The 20,616-nt window shown below is 49.4% G+C and overlaps 1 protein-coding gene across 3 annotated transcripts in view; it reads right to left on the bottom strand.

Moving 5' to 3' along the window:
- Nucleotides 1-8,762: 8,762 nt before the first annotated feature.
- The window catches only part of INTS1 (integrator complex subunit 1), a 28,889-nt gene continuing 17,035 nt past the window's right edge, over nt 8,763-20,616 (bottom strand). For 2 of the 3 annotated variants that reach the window (XM_083372918.1, XM_083372919.1), the window contains exons 30-47: nt 19,480-19,737; nt 18,198-18,357; nt 17,420-17,560; nt 17,147-17,327; nt 16,949-17,057; nt 16,141-16,271; nt 15,902-15,989; nt 15,155-15,381; nt 14,608-14,731; nt 13,731-13,864; nt 12,965-13,157; nt 12,093-12,220; nt 11,893-12,005; nt 11,141-11,254; nt 10,846-10,916; nt 9,762-9,853; nt 9,490-9,599; nt 8,763-9,400 (exon numbers count right to left, since the gene is read on the bottom strand). In XM_083372918.1, the coding sequence (XP_083229044.1) occupies nt 9,285-9,400; nt 9,490-9,599; nt 9,762-9,853; nt 10,846-10,916; nt 11,141-11,254; nt 11,893-12,005; nt 12,093-12,220; nt 12,965-13,157; nt 13,731-13,864; nt 14,608-14,731; nt 15,155-15,381; nt 15,902-15,989; nt 16,141-16,271; nt 16,949-17,057; nt 17,147-17,327; nt 17,420-17,560; nt 18,198-18,357; nt 19,480-19,737 (2,490 nt within the window). In that variant the 3' untranslated portion in view covers nt 8,763-9,284. Of the gene's footprint in view, nt 9,401-9,489; nt 9,600-9,761; nt 9,854-10,845; nt 10,917-11,140; nt 11,255-11,892; nt 12,006-12,092; nt 12,221-12,964; nt 13,158-13,730; nt 13,865-14,607; nt 14,732-15,154; nt 15,382-15,901; nt 15,990-16,140; nt 16,272-16,948; nt 17,058-17,146; nt 17,328-17,419; nt 17,561-18,197; nt 18,358-19,479; nt 19,738-20,616 lie in introns of those variants that run through there. The other variant, XR_014493696.1, reaches the window with a different exon arrangement.

Raw genomic sequence — 20,616 nt, 5'->3', positions numbered from 1 at the left:
AAGAGGGGGAGAAGGAGGGAAAGATTTTGCGTTTGGGAGGAAACGCACCCCAATTCTCCCTGCGCACCCCGGATGAAGCGGAGGAACAGAGAATTTCTGGCTGTCCCGGATTCCGGAAAAGAATAATTTGGGAAAGTTCACACAAACGTGAATTTTTATCACAGTTGCGCCTCTCTTCGCTGCTTGGGGGCAGCTAGACCTTGGTTGAATGGGTTATTTTTATATTTTATTTTATTTTATTTTATTTTATTTTATTTTATTATTTTATTTTATTTTACTTTATTTTATTTTATTTTTATTTTATTATTTTATTTTATTTAGTGTTTATTTATTTATTTATTTATTTATTTACTTTACCTCCTGCTTTTATTGTTTCTTCTAAACCAGGGCTCCCAATCCCCCCCCCCCCCCCCCGATTTAGCAACCAGCGCACACACAAAAAACGAGCAAAGCCCCATCCCTGGGATGCTGTCAGCACACAAAACCACACACTCCTCTCCGGTCCATGGAAAAACCCTTCCCCAGGGAAGCGGTCCCTGGTTCTCAAATGGTTGTGGGTCCTCTGTTCTAAACTACTCAAGGAAGGGAAGGTATCCAATGCTCATTCCTTCTCTTTCCCCCACAACAATTGGACTGGCCCAAAGTCACACAGCTGGCTTTCATGTCAAAGGCAGGACTAGAACTCGCAGCCTCCTGGTTTCTAGTGTGGTGCCTTAACCACTAGATGAAACTTTGCTATCTAGAGACGTGTGAAGCATCACGCTCGTAAATGTCTTCCTAGACCAAGGGTAGGCAACCTCGGCTCTTTTATGACTCATGGACTTCAACTCCCAGAATTCCTGAGCCAGCCATGCTGACTCAGGAATTCTGGGAGTTGAAGTCCATGAGTCATAAAAGAGCCAAGGTTGCCTACCTGTCCTAGACCTAGAGGATATTGTGGGTTGCTGTGTCCCAATCACGCAAGGAAACCATGAGGAGCTGCAAATGGGCCCCGTCGAGAACTTTGTTGGTGAAAAGCTCCATTCTCAGCTTGAGCCAAGGAACTTTCTGCAGAAAATGGCCGTTAAGCTGGTGGTTCCTTGCATGTGACAGTCGTAAGTGTGAGGACCGGGGCGTAAATCACTTTTTTTTCCCAGTGCCGTTGTTACTTCAAACAGTTGCTGAATTAAGTTGAGAACTATTTGGACTTATATTCTGTAGGGGTGCAAAATTTCCCTTTTCCCACTGAAACGAGTCATGAATTGCCATGAATTTCACGGCAAAAATCGGGCCCATTCGTTCCCTTACCCTGCCTGGATACTGAGCTTTGCAATTGGCTGTTTGGTATGTATGTATGTATGTATGTATATATGTATGTATGTATGTATTTACTTATTTATTTGTTTTAGTCCATGTCTTACTACGGAGAGAGAGGAAGGGAGGGAGAGGGATACGCCCAACATACAAATCAGCCACCCGGAGTCTCTTTGACAAGCGGCATATAAATTAAATAAATAAACAAACAATAAATTTATGGAGAATAACGAAAGAGGATTTTTCTCCTCCTTTCCATCTCAGGTCTGTTTCTTTGCTCCCAGCCCAGGGCCACTTTAAGCCACAGCCGTGGAACGAGAAGGAAAAGAAAGAAAAAAAAAGATTTCTGCAATTTCAGAGAAAATGTCAGAAAAAGTCCAGAAGATCCGTTGGAAGAACCAGCCTGGGCTGCGACGGGAGAAATGACGTGAGGGGGGTCTCTCCCCTCTCCCTTCGGAAAGAGCTGCTGCCTATAAATTGGGTGGAAAGGATGAATAATACATGCCATATAATATATTCATGATATTTCTATGGGCATGCTATGGATAATATACATGAATATATAACCACCCTGACAAATAATTCACCGTGTTTTCTCCCGTCTAATTACTGGTCACTGGGCAGCCTATTTATTTTATGGGGAGGATTAAGAAAGGCATTAGGACTGTTGAGCCCCATCCCAAATTTCTTATCTTTCCTTTTTCATTCCTTTCCTTCCTCCCTCTCTCCCTTTTACTTCCTTCCCTCCTTCCCTCCCTCCCTCCCTTCCTTCCTTCTCTTTTATTTCTTTTCCTTCCCTCCCTCATCCCAATTTTATTTTCTTTCCTTTTTTACTTTCTCTCTCTTCCCTTCCTTTTTTTTTGTAAAACACCCCCATTCATTGGATTATTAATGGATTCCCAAACAGTCCCGGCGCAAACAATGCAGCATGAATATTTGATGGGCCATCCAGAGCCTGCCCATTCATCATTTATAACAGGCTGCAAAAACACGATAAAACATTTATTATGTGTTTATAGATCACTTCATACCAAAGCAAAGTTGTGTTATAAATGCATTATTAATCCTCCACACCGTTTATAGGAATCTCTTGTAATAAGGATTTACCATATGTTGCTCTACAACAGGGATAATAAATAGGATTTCGGCAGCTGACGAAAAATAGATGGCCGCTGAAGACTTTTTCCTCTGCAGCCGGTCCTGGCCGAGGAAAGGAAGTCGCTTGGACATCTGCCGGCCTTTAGATAAAGCGAGGAAATCAAGGGTGTGCCAGAGCTGGACAGAACCCCTGAAGGAAAGCTCAAAAAGTTTTGTGGGTTTTTTTAAGTTCAGGACTGGCCTTAACCAATAAAACTTTGCAAGTTTAGGGCTGCCTTAAAGGGCCTGCTCCAGTCTAGCCCTGGCCCTGGGTTCAAATCATCCGTCCAATTGTGAGTCTTCCTCCACACCAGCCCTGGCTCTACTTCCGTTTCCTGTTTTCCCTTCTCTTCTTCAACTAAGCCAGGCATGTCAAACTGGCGGCCCGTGGGCCGGATGCATCATACTAAAACCGCGCCCAACCCATTGCCGGCAATGGGGGGGGGGGAAAGTCACGATACGTCGTGCGACGTCACGTGATGCCGTGAGTTTGACATGCCTGATCTAAGCCTTACAAATATGCACGTATATTCTCCAGATGCGTTAATACGAATAAAACAAATGAATTGTTGCGTTCGGTTGCAACGCTGCCAATGCAACAGTTGCATTTCACATCGCATTGCGTAACCTGTCTTACAATGCTGGATTGATTTATCTTGATTAAGAAAAAAGAGGGAAATCATTCTGTTCTTCTGCGTTCTGAAGAGGAGATTTCCGGGCTGTCTTGGGAGAGATACAGGGAGTCCTCGACTTATGACGGCAACTGGGGCCACAATTTCTGTTGCTAGCCAAGGGGGGGATTGAATGGGTCACGTCCAATTTTGCGATCCTTTTTTGCCAAGGTTTTTTTAAGAGAATCGCTGCAGTTCTTAAGCGAATCACACGGCCGTTAAGCAAATTCAGCTTCTCCCATTGACTTTGCTTATGGGAAGCTAGCTGGGAACGTCACAGACGGAGGACCCCTGACCCCAGGATGCTAAAACCGTTGTAAATACATGCCAGTTGCTAGGTGCCTGAATTTTGATCACATGACCATGGGAGTGCTGCGACGGTCCTAGGTGTGAAGACTGCTGCTCTTTTTTTCATTGCTGTTGTAATTTCAAACGCTCACTAAACAAACAGTTGTAAGTCGAGGACTACCTGGAATCCCACTTCACTCTGAAGCCGGCCCCAAATTGATTCATCCCACCAGTTCTTGTAAAAACAGGTTTCACCTCCCTTCTTTCAAGACTGTCCCAGTCTGAAATTTGCCCCGCAAATCGTGATCAGGGAAATAGCAATTAAAAAGTCGGCCGAGGGAGGTGGAATTGTGGGCTGGTGATAAACCAGAATCGGTATTTAGTGGCTGCTCAGCTTCAGATCACCCTCAAATATTAACCAATTAACCTCTTCTGCTCTGATGAGGGAGCTAAATTAATATTACGAGGCCCAGCCGGCTGGCAGCTAGCGGCTTTTGCCAAAGAGAACCCAAGGCTTTGCAAAGGAAAAAAGGGTTTATTTTGGAGAGAATGTCACCAGAGATAGCTTGACGTCCAGTTTTGAAGGCGTTATGGACAGGAGATTCTCCTTGGGTCCTTTCTGAGCCCCAAAACGGACCAAACTTGGTTCAATGGGTTTTCTTTTATAAAAAGAAACCTCTTTGGGGTACATTGAGGTCCAAAATTTAACAGCAGCGAAGCCTTTTAAGAACAATGCAACAGAAGCCCCCCTTTGGAAATAGCACGGACCCCCTTCCGTTTGTTCCAAAATCCCAAAAACTCAACTGGGCATCTGGTCTTGGGTTTCTCCAAATCAGCCCCTTACAAGCAGGATCCGTTCAGCAAGGACGTCCTGGTGCAAAGCAGGCCGGGTTTCCAGCTGCAACTTGAAAAGAAAAACGAGGCTCCAGTCCCAATTTCTTAATTTCTGGGGATTAACTCTTACCGAAAAGCCGTGGAGAACGGCCAATGTTTTTGGCTTCTTCAATTTTGTGGCTTTTCGTAAGATTCCCCCCCTTTTTTTTACCCCTACGTCCACCCTCCCTTTGGTTACCAGCTGTTGCACCCACAAGCCGCAGCTGCTTTTATGTCCTACCTACGTGTCAATAACAGATAATTCTTGTTGGTTTAGCGACTAAAGTTAGAACAGCACTGGGACTCTTTTTCACACTTTTACCACCGTTGCAGCATCCCCGGGGTCGTGTGATCCAAAATTTAGCCGCTTGGCAACTGGCTTGCATTTACGACGGTCGCACTGTCACCTGATCCCCCTTTGTGGGTTGTTTTTTTTTTTGACACGCAATGTCAACAGGGGGAGCTAGATTCGCTTGACAACCGCGTTACCAACTTGTAACACCTGCAGGGATTCACTGAACAACTGTGGCAAAACGGTCGTAAAACGGGGGCATAGCTCACTTAACAATTGTCTCGCTTAGCAACGGAAGGCGAGGAGTACTTGTAATCATTTAGCTGCCCTTTTCATAGAGCAAAACTTTTTATCTTTTGACACCATTGGGCACAAGTTCAAAATGGTGTCCTGCTGCTTTAAAGTAAATTTGTTAGCAAAAATCTCAGTTCTCTCTTTCTTTAGGCCATTTTTCTCTCTCTTTCTTACCCCATTTTTTCCTTTGTCCTTCCTTCTCTTCTTTCCCTTGCGCCTCTCCAGGAACTCTGAGCGCTGCAAGAAAAATGCCTAGCAACAATTAAGAATTTCATTACGATACAATAGGACGGTTATTGCACCAGCATAATTATTAAGCTATAATTGCTAATTGTCTTATTAGCATTTAACAATTATGCAAATAAGGGCAAACAGGCTGTAATAGCAATAAAATGACTCCCTTTTATTTTTACACTAATAAAAGAGATTGCAGATTGCGGGTGATGGCCGTTTTGCTCTTTGGGAGCTGATGGGCAAATTGGTCAGGAGCCAAAGCAAGCACCGGGCAATTGGGGGAGGGAGGGGTTTTTTTTTAGGGGGGGGAGGGCAAGGTTAAAAGCAACCACATTAAACCTCAGGTAACGTGCTTGGGATTTTTGTGGTGGGCAAGTTATCTGAAGGCCCACTTCCTGCTGCGAATTCTGCCCAAAGAAAGGAAGCACGCAGGTGCATTTGCAGCAACAGCTGAGTGACGAGGAGGCAGCAGAACGCAGAGTCAAGCAGAGGGGCGGCAGGCAGCCTCTTGTCCAGCAAACTGGCATCCCCTTTTGGACATGGCAAACTTCCAACTAGAGTTGTAGTATTTCATTAGTGAATAAATACTAAAAGCTGCTGAGTGTCTCTAGAAAGGAGAGACACCCCCCCCAATCATCGTATCATATTCCTCTTCTGGATAAAACCAACTGGCACCCTCTTCATGTTTTGGACTACAACTCCCATATTATTTTGATATCAACGCACTGGGAGAAACTCATGGGAGTCCAAGCATCCCAAAAGACATGGATTGCCAACTCCTGTTTTCAATTATTTTTTTTTGCACATTTTGCACTTTTTCTGGCTTCCCTGGGTTTTCTCTCTCAGCTCAGAGGCAGAAGGATCTGCCAAGAAGAGTCAAAAAAGTCAAGATGGCTAGAATGTAATCAAAGCTCTGGCCATTTTTGATGTGTGCTGCCAACAGTCTTGACTGGTGTAAGGCTGCATAGATGAGCACCTCCAGATTCACCGGGCGCCCTGTTTCGCTTCAGCAAATAAATCAATAGATTTGCAAAATAAATGTGCTAATAACAACCCTGCAAGGGAGACATCTAATGCAAAGACTCCTTTCGTGCAGGGCTTCGCAGATGCACATTTTGGGGAGCTGCCAGGGCCCAACCGCGCCCCCCCCAAAAAAAAACAACCCCAAACATCACAGATGCAATTCAAATCTTGAAAGACAATTTCTGCCACTGGAATAAATTAAGCCTGGGGAACTCTTGAAAGTGTTGTACCTTATTTGAAATTCTACACTCTATATAAAAAATATTATAAATAATAAAGAATATTAAAAAAATATTCTAAATAATAAAAATATTTCTATTCTATTCCCTATTTTCCCTAGGAATTCTGCAAAAGTGGGGGGGAGAGAAGATGAAGGAATTAAATTTGGATTCAAAACCTGAAGGAAAATTTCTGCAATTGGAATCAATTAAGAAGCCCTGAATAATTTTACCATATTTGGAATTTTTCCACTGACGTTTCCAACTTGGAACTGTTTTTTCCAGGAATCTTTCAGGCGGTGGGTGGGGGTGGGAGAGAAATTTAATCAGCAGCTGAATTCCAGCTATTTCTCTTCCCCCCCCTCCCCCCAAATTTCCTCGGAAAGAAGACCAAGCCAGGCACCGAGGCTGCAGAGCTCACAAATCTGGCCGGTCGCTGGCCCGAGTCAGCGCTAAAAGCCACTCGGTGGCTGGTAAGCCAAATTCATCATCCTTAAGCTGCCCGAGGAAACCGCTGTGTGATTAGCCTCCGATTTCATTTCAGGCCCTCGGTGGCCACTAAAGCCACACGCCGAAGCCGACGCGGCCCGATATATAAACCGTTTGGTTTTTTTCTCCAGAGGTGGAAGCAATTTCCGAGATGAGAATCGGTTGGCTTGAGGGGCATTTGAAGGCCTGGCCGAGGTGGAGATAGAGAGAGAGGCCGGTGGCTCGAGGAAGGCAGAGCAGATCCTTCTGGGACCCCCAACTGCATTTTGCTTCTTTGGCAGATTCCTATTCCAAGGTAGATTCCCCCTAACCGTGGATGCTATGGGGAGAATTGGCTAACTCGTCTCTTGGGGCCAGGTTGCCTTTTGGCACGATGGATGGCTACTACTATCACGTTTTTTCCCAATTTTCCCTTTTATACACGCAGTCCTGGACTGAGGTTTCACTTAGTGACCATTCAAAGTTACGACGGCAGCGGGAAAAAGTGACTTAGGAGCATGTCGTGCGTGCCACTGTCGCAGCATCCCCGTGGTCACGTGATCAAAATTCGGACGCGTGGCCACTAGCTCGTACTTACGACGGTCGCGGCGTCCCCTTTTGCGACCTTCTGGCAAGCAAAGAGCCTTGGTGGAGCAGTGGGCTGATGCCTCCTTAAGTAACACCAGCTGCCTGCCATTAGCGCAGGTTCGAGTCCCACCAGGCTCAAGGTTGACTCAGCCTTCCATCCTTCCCAGGTAGGTAAAATGAGGACCCAGATTGTTGGGGGCAATTAAGCTGACTTTGTAATAATGCCGCTTGGGGTGTGTGTGAAAGCCCTAATAAGCAGGCATATACATAGAATGAAGGCTACTGCTAAGCACATTGTGCTTTAGATTGTAAGCCACCCTGAGTCTTCGGAGAAGGGCGGGATATAAATGGGATTAAAAAAAAGGAACCTTGGAGGTCCTCTAGTCCAACCCCTGGCACAAGCAGTAGACCCTGTTCTGAATGTGCTCAAAGGGTTTGCAAAGAGCCTTGGTGGAGCAGTGGGCTAATGCCTCCCTAAGTAACACCAGCTGCCTGCCATGAGTGCAGGTTCGCGTCCCACCAGGCTCAAGGTTGACTCAGCCTTCCATCCTTCCCAGGTAGGTAAAATGAGGACCCAGATTGTTGGGGGCAATTAAGCTGACTTTGTAATAATGCCGCTTGGGGTGTGTGTGAAAGCCCTAATAAGCAGGCATATACATAGAATGAAGGCTACTGCTAAGCACATTGTGCTTTAGATTGTAAGCCACCCTGAGTCTTCGGAGAAGGGCGGGATATAAATGGGATTAAAAAAAAGGAACCTTGGAGGTCCTCTAGTCCAACCCCTGGCACAAGCAGTAGACCCTGTTCTGAATGTGCTCAAAGGGTTTGCAAAGAGCCTTGGTGGAGCAGTGGGCTAATGCCTCCCTAAGTAACACCAGCTGCCTGCCATGAGTGCAGGTTCGCGTCCCACCAGGCTCAAGGTTGACTCAGCCTTCCATCCTTCCCAGGTAGGTAAAATGAGGACCCAGATTGTTGGGGGCAATTAAGCTGACTTTGTAATAATGCCGCTTGGGGGGTGTGTGTGAAAGCCCTAATAAGCAGGCATATACATAGAATGAAAGCTACTGCTAAGCTTGTAAGCCGCCCTGAGTCTTCGGAGAAGGGCGGGATATAAATGGGATTAAAATAAAAAAGTCAATGTGGGGAAACCAGATTCACTTAACAACCGGGTGACCAGCTTATCAACTGCAGTGGTTTACTTAACAACCGAGGCAAGGAAGACCGTAAAATGGGGCAAAACTCGCTTAACAAATGTCTCACCTGACAACTACTCAGTTGTGGTTGCAAGTTGAGTTCTGTCTGTTATTTTTTAGCCGCGATTCTCATACAACAAAGCCAAAAAAGTATCGGGAAATCGAAAGGAAGAGTTGTGTACTTGGAAAGTCCATGAAAAGCAAAGTTTTAATTTAAAAAGGGTAAGAAGAATGACTGGATCGTTGCTCCAGAGAGGTTTTGATACTCGGTGGCAGAAGGGACCAACCTTGGCAACTTTTAAGACCTGTGGACTTCGATTCCCAGAATTCCCATAGCTGGCTGGGGAATTCTGGAAGCTGAAGTCCTAAAAGGTTGCCGAGGTTTGATAGCCCTGTTCTACGGGGTGGAATTTGATCCCCAGGAAGAGTTTAGTGAAGCGCCCTCATTTTTCTTAGCCCCACTCCCTCAAGACAGGATTGTTCCTCCTGCTCGGCCTGTGACCACAGATGAAGAACCATGAGGATGGAGAAACGTCTTCCTCCTCCATCCAACTGGGGTCCAGAATGGAACAAATCCTAAGATCCTTCAAGCCTTTTCTTCTTCTTCCAGAAACGTTCCAGCAGGTGAGATTCTGCTCTTCTCCACAGAATCCTTCTCTTCTCAGGAGAGTTGCCGGCCAGCCCTCTCAGACAAAGTCCCCGTCTTCACCGCTCACATCATGGCCTCCATGTGTAAAACCTTCAAGGCTTCTGAGATCTGGGTGCTGGTGTCCATCTGCCCGTACATGCCCACCAGGAAGGCCCTTTGCAGCAGGGCTGCCGCGTGTTCTGCAAGGGGGACGGGGAGGTTGTGTGAAATGAGCCACCTTTGGGTGCGGTGGGGGTGGGGGGCAGGTCAGACGCCTGTGGGGCCTCACCTTGGCAGAGCAAGGTGTATTCAGGCAGGTTTCTCAGGGCCGTCTGGACGACTTCGAAGTCGCAGCTGCCCAGGCAGTACATGAAGGTGGGCAGGAAATCCGCCGCGATGCTGCAGATTCGAGAAAAGGAAAGGAAAGGAGCAGAGAAAAAGAAAGACACCCAGAGCAAGAAATGAGCAGGGTAAGGATCAAAGGTGGGTCTTCTCTGGCAGGTCCCTCCTCACAGCTGGACCCTGACCTCCTCTCAGCCCCTCCCCTCCGCGCCCCGGTACCTGGGGTTATGCTGAATGCAGCGCAGAGCCAGGCTGAAAGCCAGATTCCGGCAGGCCTCCCCTTCGGAGTTCATCAGTTTTTGCAAGTGAGTCTGAGAGGGGGAGAGAGGGAGGGGTGGGGGGGTGAACATCTGGTGAGCGTTGCCAGGGATGGCATGTCTATGGAGTACTTCTGCTGAGTTTGATTGTTTGCAGATGTTTCATGACCCAACTAGGGAACATCATCAGTGCTAGAAGGGAGGAGGAGGAGGAGGAGGAAGAGGAGGAGGAGGAGGAGGAGGAGGAGAAGAAGAAGAAGAAGAAGAAGAAGAAGAAGAAGAAGAAGAAGAAGAAGAGAAGAAGAGGAAGAAGAAGAAGAAGAAGAAGAAGAAGAAGAAGAAGAAGAAGAAGAAGAAGAAGAACAACAACAACAACAACAACAACAACAACAACAAAACAACAACAAGAAGAACTGTGGTGCAAAAACAACAACAACAACAAGAACTGTGGTGCCTTTACTGCTCTCTGAACTTCTTTGCAGATATTTCACTACACAGCTAGGTAACATCACCAGAGCTAGAAGTGAGTGGAGGGGGGAGGAAGAGGAGGAGGAGGAGGAGGAGGAGGAGGAAGACTGTGGGATCCTTGGTGTTCTCTGAGCTTGGTCATTTTCTTGCAGACATTTCATGACCCAGCTAGGTGGCATCATCAGTGCTAGAAGGGAGAGGGCTTTGCTCTCTTTATATACAAGTGATTTGCTGTATCAGAGTTGGTGGGGTGTGTGGTTTTCCTCTTGGTAGTTTTACCAAATTCTGTTGGAATGTAAGCTATTAAACAGGCACACAAACCCCATTTACGTGGCATTCAGAAGAGACGACAAAAAGCTAAAAACAAACAAACCAAGAGACTGGAACGCATCTTATCCAGCAACCAACAGATAAGCAGAGATCAACCCCAGACAAACAATCAAGCAGAACACAATACTCTAATCGAGGCACTGCCAAAGAGAAAACAACACCCCTACCAAAACTGGCAGGGGGGCAAAGGCCACAGGAGAGACCCCCAACAATAAACAGGAGGAGGAGGAGGAGGAGGGTTGACTTACAGAAAAGAAAGCGAGGATTTCCGGCCTCCGCCGAGCCATCTCGTCAATGTCGGTCAGCACCTCCAAGATATCTGAGAATTGGAAAAGGGACGTAAGAGAGCAATTTGAAACCGATAATAGTCCACACCTCTTAAAGCAGCCACGTTTGGAAAAAAAACAAAGACTGTACTAAGGAGTTTTTCAGAGTGCCTAGTACGGGGTACCCCGAAGTTGAAGACTCTCCGGGGATCCGATTTCCTGTTCTGCCATAGGAAAGGTGTGTGTGTGTGGGGGGGGGGGGTTCACTCTTACTTACCCTCGACATTCTGGCCCCTGGAGAGACTCTTCATGTAGGGGGCCATTTCAGCAGGGGTGAGAGGCGTGAAGAGGGAGACGCTGACCAGGGGCAAAGATCCGGCTGCAGCCTCATCTGAAACCAGACCACCAAGGAACGTTTCCCTCCAGGCACCAGAAGGGGGAGACCTGTGAGGTTCTCTCTCCCTCCGCCAGCAGGGGGCGCTCTTTCCCACCCTCTTCTGTGGGGCAGGGCTGGCCAAAGGCAGGACGGGTGGCTCTCAACACAACTCCCATTTAGCGACCAAAGTTACAAACGGTGCTGAAAATAACGACTCGCAACCGGTCTTCGCACTTAACGACTGCCGCAGCAGCACGGGATTAAAATTCTGGCGGTCAGCGACCGGCCTTTCTGACGAGGGTCACCGTGATCCCCATCTACTTCCTGATGGGCTGGCCCTGCGAATCCCCCAACTCTCAGCCAGGAGGGGCCTCAAGGCCCAACACCTGGCAGGGACCACATCTGGGAAGGCTAATCTCCCATTCCCCAGAGGCCCTACAACACCTAAGGGCCCCCTGCCCCAAACTGGACTGTCTTCGGAGGTAGATGCTCTCCAGAGCAACCAACCTCCACGCCATTGTGCTGTTGAAGGACCCGATTTGTACACAAACCAAGTATCAGGATTGCTCAAAAGCTCCAGAATTATCTGCTTTGGGACAAACCCGGTGACTCACCTCCCGACTATCTGCCAACGAAGATTGGAGAAGACTCACCGTTCTTTTCATCTTCGGCTCCCCAATCTGAAGCACCGGCCCGACTGGGCAAACTGAGACCGGCCAGAAGAGACTTCAGCATGGCCAGGTCACTGTTGTCCGAGGAAAGGTCACTGCAGAGAAGCCGGAGATAAAGGTCAAGCCTGGCTCTGGTGCTTTAGCCATCGAGGCCCAACCGGGACGGAGAACCAAGGACTTACTGGAGGGGGTCGGAGTGCTTCTGCAGGAAGGAGACGGCAGCCGGGGCATTGGCGGTGATGTACTTGTGAATGAACTGCACAAATTTGGTGATGAAGCAGGCCAAGTGGCGAGAAGACTTCCGGTAGCTCTGAAGCAGAGAAGGATGGAGGACAAGTGAACCCAGCTTGTAGGATCTTCTTAGGACTGACCCACAGAGACAGACAGACAACCTGGGTCTGGCCCGGGCCCCTTCTGAGTCGCGGGGGATCTTGGTTGTGTCCAGAACGTTAAGACTGAAACCCCCAACTGCTGCTCAGGATTAACCAGGATTCCCAGCTTCTGTGAACTTGGACTAAGAAGAAGCGTGGGAGGTCAGGCCAGGTGTCATTCTGGGTGTGTGTGTGTGTGTCCCTGGTGCTCTCCAAGCTTGGTTTCTGTGATGTCTACAGTCTGTGATGTGGCCTAGTTGGGTCTGCAAGAAAACCACCAAGCTCAGAAAGCAGCAAGGGCCCCACAGTCCTTCTCCTCCTCCTAAGTCCCCTTCCTTTCTAACACTGATGATGTTACCTACTTGGGTCATGAAACATCTGCAAGAAAACCATCAAGCTCAGAGAGCCTCAAGGGCCCCATAATTTGACCCTGAGCCTCAGAGATTCTCTTCCAAATGTCATCCTAGAATGACCATAATGGCAACTGGACGTCCTGTAACTGGCTCTGCTCTGAGCTATCATCACCCAACTCTGCTGGAGGTGATGGTGGCCTTCTGGGTGATGTCTTTATGTGAAGTGGATTCCTGTGAACATAACTCTTTGGCATCCTGGTGCCTGTCTGTCTGTCTGCAGGACACAGCAGCCCCCCCTTCCCCAAAGCAGCCCCCCCCACTTTCCCCTACCAGAAGCAACTGAATGAAGGAAAGGAGACAGTCCCACAGCGCCCCCTGGTGCTCGTTCTGGAAAACCTGCGGCTGCAGGAGCTCCAGAATGCCCAGGACATGGAGGAAGAAGGCGAGATGCTTCTGCTGGCGGAATTCCTGGAAATTGAGGTGGATCCGGCCGTGCAGCAGAGCGGCGATCATCGGCAGGTGCCTGGGAAGGGACACAGGAGGAAGAGGAGCCAGCTTAGCAGGGGTTTCTGGCAGTGGGGCAGGGCGGTCGCTGTCTATGAGTTGGGTGGCTAAATAAGTTGGATAATAAAAAAAAAATGGCAATCTCAAAATATCTGGAGCATCACTTTGAACTGCCATTGGCATTGACAAAATCCCCATCGGTCAATTGCAAAAGGCAGCTTGACTTGGAAGAGCTGACAACCTCCTATGAAACCTCTTAACCCCACCGAACATCCACATCTGCCTATCCCAGGTCCTTGAGAAGGACTCGATACGTGGATAAAAACACCCCAAATCCAGTCCAAACATCTGGCTGACTGTGCGACCGATTATAATAACCAAACTTGGGGAGAAGGAACTCCCCTTTTTTTGAGCTTCGCTGTTCCAAGATCTGAAGAAAGAGGAAGGGAGGGGCTCTGGCCTGGAGCAGAAAGCACAAGATCACCCCCCCCCCTGCAGCATGAACACGCCAACAAGGCTGTGTAAAGGTGAGACTCTGGTGCAGTCAAAAACTCTTAAAAACACCCCCAAATGAACCAAGAGGTCCACGAACCTGAGCAGGAGGAGGGGGTGAGCCACAGCCAACTTCCGACATGCCATGTTGGCGTCCCACAGCCGGCCTTCGTTCATCTTCACATCGCCGGCCTCTGCAAGGAGGGTGATGAACCGATGGATCAGGCTGTCCAGCTGCAGAGACACGGACTTTATTGAACAGGTAACCTAGGGCTGTCCAACCTTGGCGATTTTTAAGACTTGTGGACTTCAACCCGGCCAGCGTGGAGACTTCTGGAAGTTCACGAGTCTTAAAAGTTGCCAAAGTTGGACACTCCTGAGCTGACTCTTTCTTGCAATTCCCATTACTTTATGCAAGATAAGTCTGCTTCTCCAGCTGTTACTGATTCTGCTTTTCATCCTCTTTCTCGGGTGAACTGAGAAACCCCAAAGCAAAACCCTCCTTTTCCTCTCGATGAATTGTTCTTACATCGGTCGCTGACCGTCATCAAGAGTTTGGGGTTTGACTTGGGCAACGTGAGAACAAAGCCAAGGGGGGGGGACTCAAAGCTGTCAGCAGCATGACGTTCCTAGGATGAGAAACTGGCCCAAGGTCACCCAGCTGGCTTTGTGCCTTAGGCAGAACTAGAACTCACAACTCCTGGTTTCTAGCCTGGGGCCTTCACCACAACACCAAAGTAAGCCTCTTGAATAAAAGTAAGGCACTAATAAAAAAGCCACCCAGAATCACCTTGTGGGTGAGGAGGGTGGCAGGCAAATTTAACAAATAAAACAAACAAATCAGAAAAACCGGAAAGGGCGAATGAAGCCACGAGCTGCTGTGGAGGAGAGGGCGAATTCTCAACTTGGGAGAGCCACACAAAAAGCAGCCTGCAGGAGTCTGTGGCAAACCTCTGGCCCCACCAGAGCAAAATTACCTTGCAGGGGCTGCTGTCCGCGGCCCCTTCGCAGGACAAGAGAGCCTCGGGCACCGGGACCAAGAGCTCCGGCAGCTGAAGGTACATTTGTAGGAGGAGATCCTGGCCGTGTTTTCCCATGGAGCTGAAACAGAGATGAAGATCGGATGGGAGCACTGCCGCCCGATCAAAACAGCCCTTGCGGATTTAGCAGTCCTATCATTTCCACCCAAGGTCACGTTCTGCTGCTGGGATTTGCAAGAGGTGCGCCATTTCTTCCCTTGGATGCCAAAGAAGGCACATCTGGATGATGGACCAGAAGGATCAAAAGCAAGAGGAGAAGAAGGAGAAGAAAAAGAGGAGGAGGAGGAGGAGAGGAGGAGGAGGAGAGGAAGAGGAGGAAGACATTCAGCTCAGTCAGTCTTGCGAGACTCAAGTTACTTTTGTCCATCTCAAGAGTTTTCCACTGTCTGCACAACCGATTTTCCTGGCCTGGTCTCTCTAGAGGGTCCAACTACAAGCCTGATAAAGACCTTTATCGATTTACCTGAGTAAGAGTTAGGCTCACCTCTTTCCCCACTTCTGGGTGGACGAGATTAGGTACCCGGTGGCCTTTTGGATCCTCGGCACGTTTCCATGGCAGCAGCTCAGGAGAAGCGGCAGCCGGGACTGGGGGACCAAGCAGGCGGTCCCTTTGGGGTCCGGGGTTCTGTTTTCCGATTCCGCCAGGATGAGGTCCACCAAGCTCAGCAGCTGAGAGGTCTTCAGGCGGAGGACAAACTCTTCTCGGCGTTTCTATTCAGCAGCCGGAAGGAACGGATCAGGCAAGCACAAAAGGGAAGGGATCTGAAGGGGCGGATCAGTTCGGAAGATCGAAACAATCCGGTGAAGACTCAGTTCGGACCAAACCAAATCCCTGAATTGGATCCCAGACCTTTAAAATGAGCCTTGGTGGAGCAGTGGGCTGATGCCTCCTTAAGTAACACCAGCTGCCTGCCATTAGTGCAGGTTCGAGTCCCACCAGGCTCAAGGTTGACTCAGCCTTCCATCCTTCCCAGGTAGGTAAAATGAGGACCCAGATTGTTGGGGGCAATTAAGCTGACTTTGTAATAATGCCGCTTGGGGTGTGTGTGAAAGCCCTAATAAGCAGGCATATACATAGAATGATTTGTGCTTTAGATTGTAAGCCGCCCTGAGTCTTCGGAGAAAGGCAGGATATAAATGGGATTAAAAAAAAAACAAGTAGGTAGGGCTAAGGGGAAAGTAGGGTTTGTGCAAAAGAACTTTAGATCAACCACTCCCTGGGCACATATACCTGCGGGATCCTTTGGTCTCTGCCTTGCCAGATCCGGGGCATATGAATGCAGGCCCACAAGAAATCCAGGGAAGCCGTTGGGTCAAAACTGTTGGAAGAGATGGAAGTGAGGATGCAGGATCCAAAGGGATCGCCCTCTCTCTCTCTCTCTCCTGAATGGAGAACCCTCCAGCCTGCTTTCCTCAGAGAAGCCTCTGCTTTGCCCACTTCCCAGAACTTCTGGGCTCTGGGCAGCTTACCCGCCCACTTTCTTTCGGCAGAGCAAAGTCCTGACGCAGGAGTGAAGGGTGGACCAGCTGGACTGGTCAGTGAGGAGGGCCAGAAGGTAGGGACGGAAGGAGGGGGGCTCCGACTGGGAAGAGTCTTTACTCTGCAAAGGGAAAAAGGCAGGCTAGAAAAGGGGCACCAACAGGCTAGCAGGAAGTGTCGAGGAGGCCACGCAAAAGATGAAATCTCTGGAATGGATCACAACTCAGCACTCAGAATTGTTCCTACACCTTCGCTTCTCTCTTTCTGTGTGTGTTTTTTCCCCCTCATGTTTTCTGAAAGATCTGCATCGGGATCCCCGATCCTTCCTTCCTCCGCTTGTTTTAGATCCAAAATATGTTTGCTTGTGAGAACGTTAAGGATTCTAAGCTAATGACGTGCTTGACTCCGCCCTAGACTTTTTTTTTTAATTGAAAAGTTTTAAAATACATTTTAAAAACATAAACTCCCTCCCTCCCCCTCCCCCCCCACTTTCCCTCCCTCCCCCTCCCCCCCAACTTCCCAGAGCTGAATACAGGGTATTAACTTTTACCAACTTAAGCTAAAATATGCTAACTAAAAAAAACACCACTCTAAATTCTATCGCACTTGTAACTCCTAGACTCTTGTCTCTTCTCCTCCTACTACACTGAGGGGCACCTGCAGCCTCTGCAGGCCAGGCAGATTCTACTTGCAAGATCCCGCAAACCGCGAGGAGCCCAGACTGTGTAGGCCGGCTTCCCAGCTCTCGAGGGATGGCGACTTCTCAAGCTTTGACCCATGTTCCAGACCGATCCTCACCTTGTCCCAGGAGAACAGCAATTTCTGCTGGAGATCAGGGCAGCTGCTGACGATTTCTGGATCCAGCAACTCCAGCCAGTCGATGAAGAGACCGGAGGCGCTTTCGACACTGAAGGGGGGAACAAAGCAGGGGGTGGGAAAAGGGAGCAACGTGCGCAGAGGAGCCGAGAAGGAGCCCAAAACAGCCCCAGTCCCAACCTGGAGCTCTCTGCTTCTTTCTTAATTAGGCTTTCCTGTCTGCACTGGAGCAGCAAGGAGGTCACCACCGAGATGGGCCCAGCGGTAGGGAAATGAGGCGTCATTTCCGTGGCCACGGAGAAGAGGGTCACCAGCAACTCCTCCAGATACGGCGAGCGCGTTTTGGACAGGCCTTCGAGGACTGGATGGGAGAAACAAAAACATTCCGAGACTCGGAGGTCAGGCAAGGCAGAAGAAACAGTGTGTGTGTGTGTGTGTGTGTCTCAATCCTACCTTTGCTGACAAGCTCGGGTTCCACGTTCCATGTTTTGCTGGACTTCAAGGTGGCCACGATGGCACGGACGGCGGAGCCGATCACTTCAGAGTTGTGGCAGAAGGCCAGCGCATCGGCCAGGTGCAAGAAGCCTGCTTGGGCTGCAGTTACAGAACGGAAAGGGCTGTGAGACAGCACGGAACGAAGACGGGTTCCGCTTGGGAAGGGCCCCTGGGCCCAGGCCTGCTAGTCAGGTCAGAGATGTTAAATTTGTGTGGCCTTCAACTCCCAGCTGGCTGGGTAATTCTGGGTGTTGAAGTCCACAGATCTTAATTTGCCCAAGGTTGAGGCCACAAAATGCAGACAGTCTGAAGAGCCACCAGCCCACAGACTGACTCAGGGCAGGCGCCCTCCCGCAGACACGGCTCAAACACGGATGCTTGCTTCCCTCTTGGCCAACTGGATCCCTTCCAGGTTCTGCTCTCCCCCCTTATTCCTATTTTGGGCTGGTGCGTGAACCCCCATCCCTAAAGGGGCCAGACTTAGTGGCTGCATTCACAAAACACCCAAAGTTTCCTTCGGATTTTGGTGGGTTCCCCTTTGTGTGTGAAGCAGCCCACTGGGTCAGGTCAATGTACTGTCTGAACACAGAAAAGCAGTTCATTTAGTCCGTCGGGCTACACCTAGAGAGGGACCGTGGGGAAGAGTCAAGAGATGCCACCAAAGACGTTCAAAGGGGAAGTTACCTCGCCCGCCCAGCCCCCCTGCCGCTCCCAATTCTCCCCACGTTCTTCCTACCATCGCCGATTCTGTGCTGGGAGGAAAACTGCACTGCCAGAGACTTGAGCTGGGTCCGCAGAAGGCCGTCTTCCACCCCGGGGCTCTCCAGCCACTGCAACATCTGCATGAGGACTTTGAAAAACAGCGAGGAGAAGGCCTCGTCTTGGGGAGCGTGGCGCTGAGAGGAGGAAGAGGAGGTGGGGTCACAGGCAGCATCGCCCAGCCCCAAAAGAGGCATTCAAAAGGCCTTGGAAAAAAGCTCTACTCCTTGCTGAGCAGCCCCAGGGTGAAGACCCCCAACAGCTGAGGTCCCCCACTTCCGGGAGGGAATCAACTTTGAAACCAGAACATTTGGCCACGGGACCTGCACAGAGTCTCTGGAGAGCGAGACGGGCGGCTCGTAAAGGGTTAAAAACAATAAAAGCATAAAATAACAGTAAAGTGAAAAGATAAAATAAAAATAAAGTAAAATAAAAATCACTGCATGTCGCTTAATTACAGCCCTCCCTGGCTTTGCTTGTCCCCCTCCCCCCCCCCCCCGGTCCTTTCCCCCAAACCTTATTCCAGACAAGGATCGCATAGGCTCTCTTCTTATAATCCAGATTATTCAAACTCATGGCAATTGTGGGGAGGGGAGATTCCTATTTGCACCTTTCGGATCAAGAGTCCCGATCCAGGAGCCCCTCCCAATGCCCCCACCTACTCATTTCTGGAATCAGGAGGGCTCCTGACCCTGTATAGCCTCCCTAGTCTCAACTGAGGGGCCACAGGGCCAGCCAAGAGCCCCCAAGCCCCCCCTCCCCTCCAAAATAACAAGCAAGGTCCTAGAGGTACAGGCAGTCCTCAGCTTACAACCACTGAGCCTCAATTTTCTGTTGCTAAGCAAGGTAGCTCTTAAATGACCTTTTCACGGCCTTTCTGGACACCGCTGTTAAGTGAATCACTCTGACCGTTACGTCAGTTAACCCGGTTGTTAAGTGAATCCGGCTTCCACCTTGGCTTTGCTTGTCGGAAGGTCGGGAAAAGGGGATCACGTGGTCCCAGGGACACGGCAACCGTCATAAATAGGAGTCCGTTGCCAAGCCTCTGGATTTTGGTCACGTAAGCTTGGGGATGCCACGGTGGAAAACGGGCCTAAGCCCCTTTTTTTCCGGTGCCGCTGTGAACTCCGGTCACTAAACAAAGCGTCGTAAGCCCAGGGCCACCTGTACAACAGAGCGAAAACTCTACCTCCGAGTTCCCCCCACCCCCACGACCCAAGGTTGCCCCTGGCCGAGCAGGCGCTGGCTGGCTGCCTCACCTGGTGCTGCCACAGCAGGCGCACGAGCGGGCAAGCCATGACGTGGTTGCGGTGCATCGCCATCACCAGGGCTCCTCCGTGGGGCGAGTTCAAGAGGGCCGCCAGGGCCTTTAGAAGACGCGCTGCCGTCTTGGGCGACGGCGGGCCGCCTCCTTGGCGCAGATGAGCCAGCTCCTGGCCCAGGGTCTGCTGCAAAGCCAGGGCAAGGGGCCGCGGGTTCGAGTTCTGCCAGCGGGGGTCCGGAGCCAACGGAAACAACTAAGCAGACCGAAGAAAGAGAAAAATCTGAAAGGGAGACCCCCGTTTCGCTCGCTGCTAAGTTAGGAGTGCTCGTTTTCAAAGATCCAGGCGCATTTCTGCCGTTCAGACATAACGTCACTCCAGAGGATGTTTGCTTACAGGTAGTCCTCGACTTACGACCGCAATGGAGCCTGCTGCCCTTTATGGTAAGAAGTGGGGACTGTAAAGCAGCTGATCCATATGACCGGCCTGATTTTATTTGGGGGAGGGGTTTGCAGCGATCATTAAACAAATCACCATGTTCGTTAAGTGAATCCGTGGCCCATTAAGAGAACCCATTTGTTCACTGGGCATTTTTGTCCAAAATTGGAAGCAAACACGGATCTGCTGCAATTTTGGATGTAGTCTCTGGGCCGATAACCTGTTAATTTAATTTAATTTAATTTATTGAGATTTTTATACCGCCCTTCTCCCAGAGGGACTCAGGGCGGTTCACAGGGCGTAAATATAAATAACAATACAAACATTAAAAGACAATTAAATCAATGCCCAAGTTAAAACAAGAATAATAAAACAAGCCTATAAAAACCCATGTACCCCCATCAGGCCAGACCCGCTAGTTCAAATAAATGGGTCTTCAACCCGCGACGGAAGGATCGGAGGTCTGATGCCATCCAGAGCTCAACCGGCAGTTGGTTCCATAACGCCGGAGCACCCACAGAAATTCTGTGAATTCTGTTTATATACAGCACCACAGATCAAAGAACACAGTCATCATGTGCTTTGCTGCTTAACTGTAACAGGAAACGGGAAACTCTACTCAGAACAAAAGAACAGAGTATACTATATACCAGGGGTGTCAAACTGCCGGCCCGCGGGCTGGAGCGTCACGGAGAA

The sequence above is a fragment of the Vipera ursinii genome (genome assembly GCF_947247035.1).
Source record: "Vipera ursinii genome assembly, chromosome: 13".
In the NCBI taxonomy this organism is placed as follows: Eukaryota; Metazoa; Chordata; class Lepidosauria; order Squamata; family Viperidae; genus Vipera; species Vipera ursinii.
This window is presented reverse-complemented; position numbering and strand designations above follow the sequence as displayed.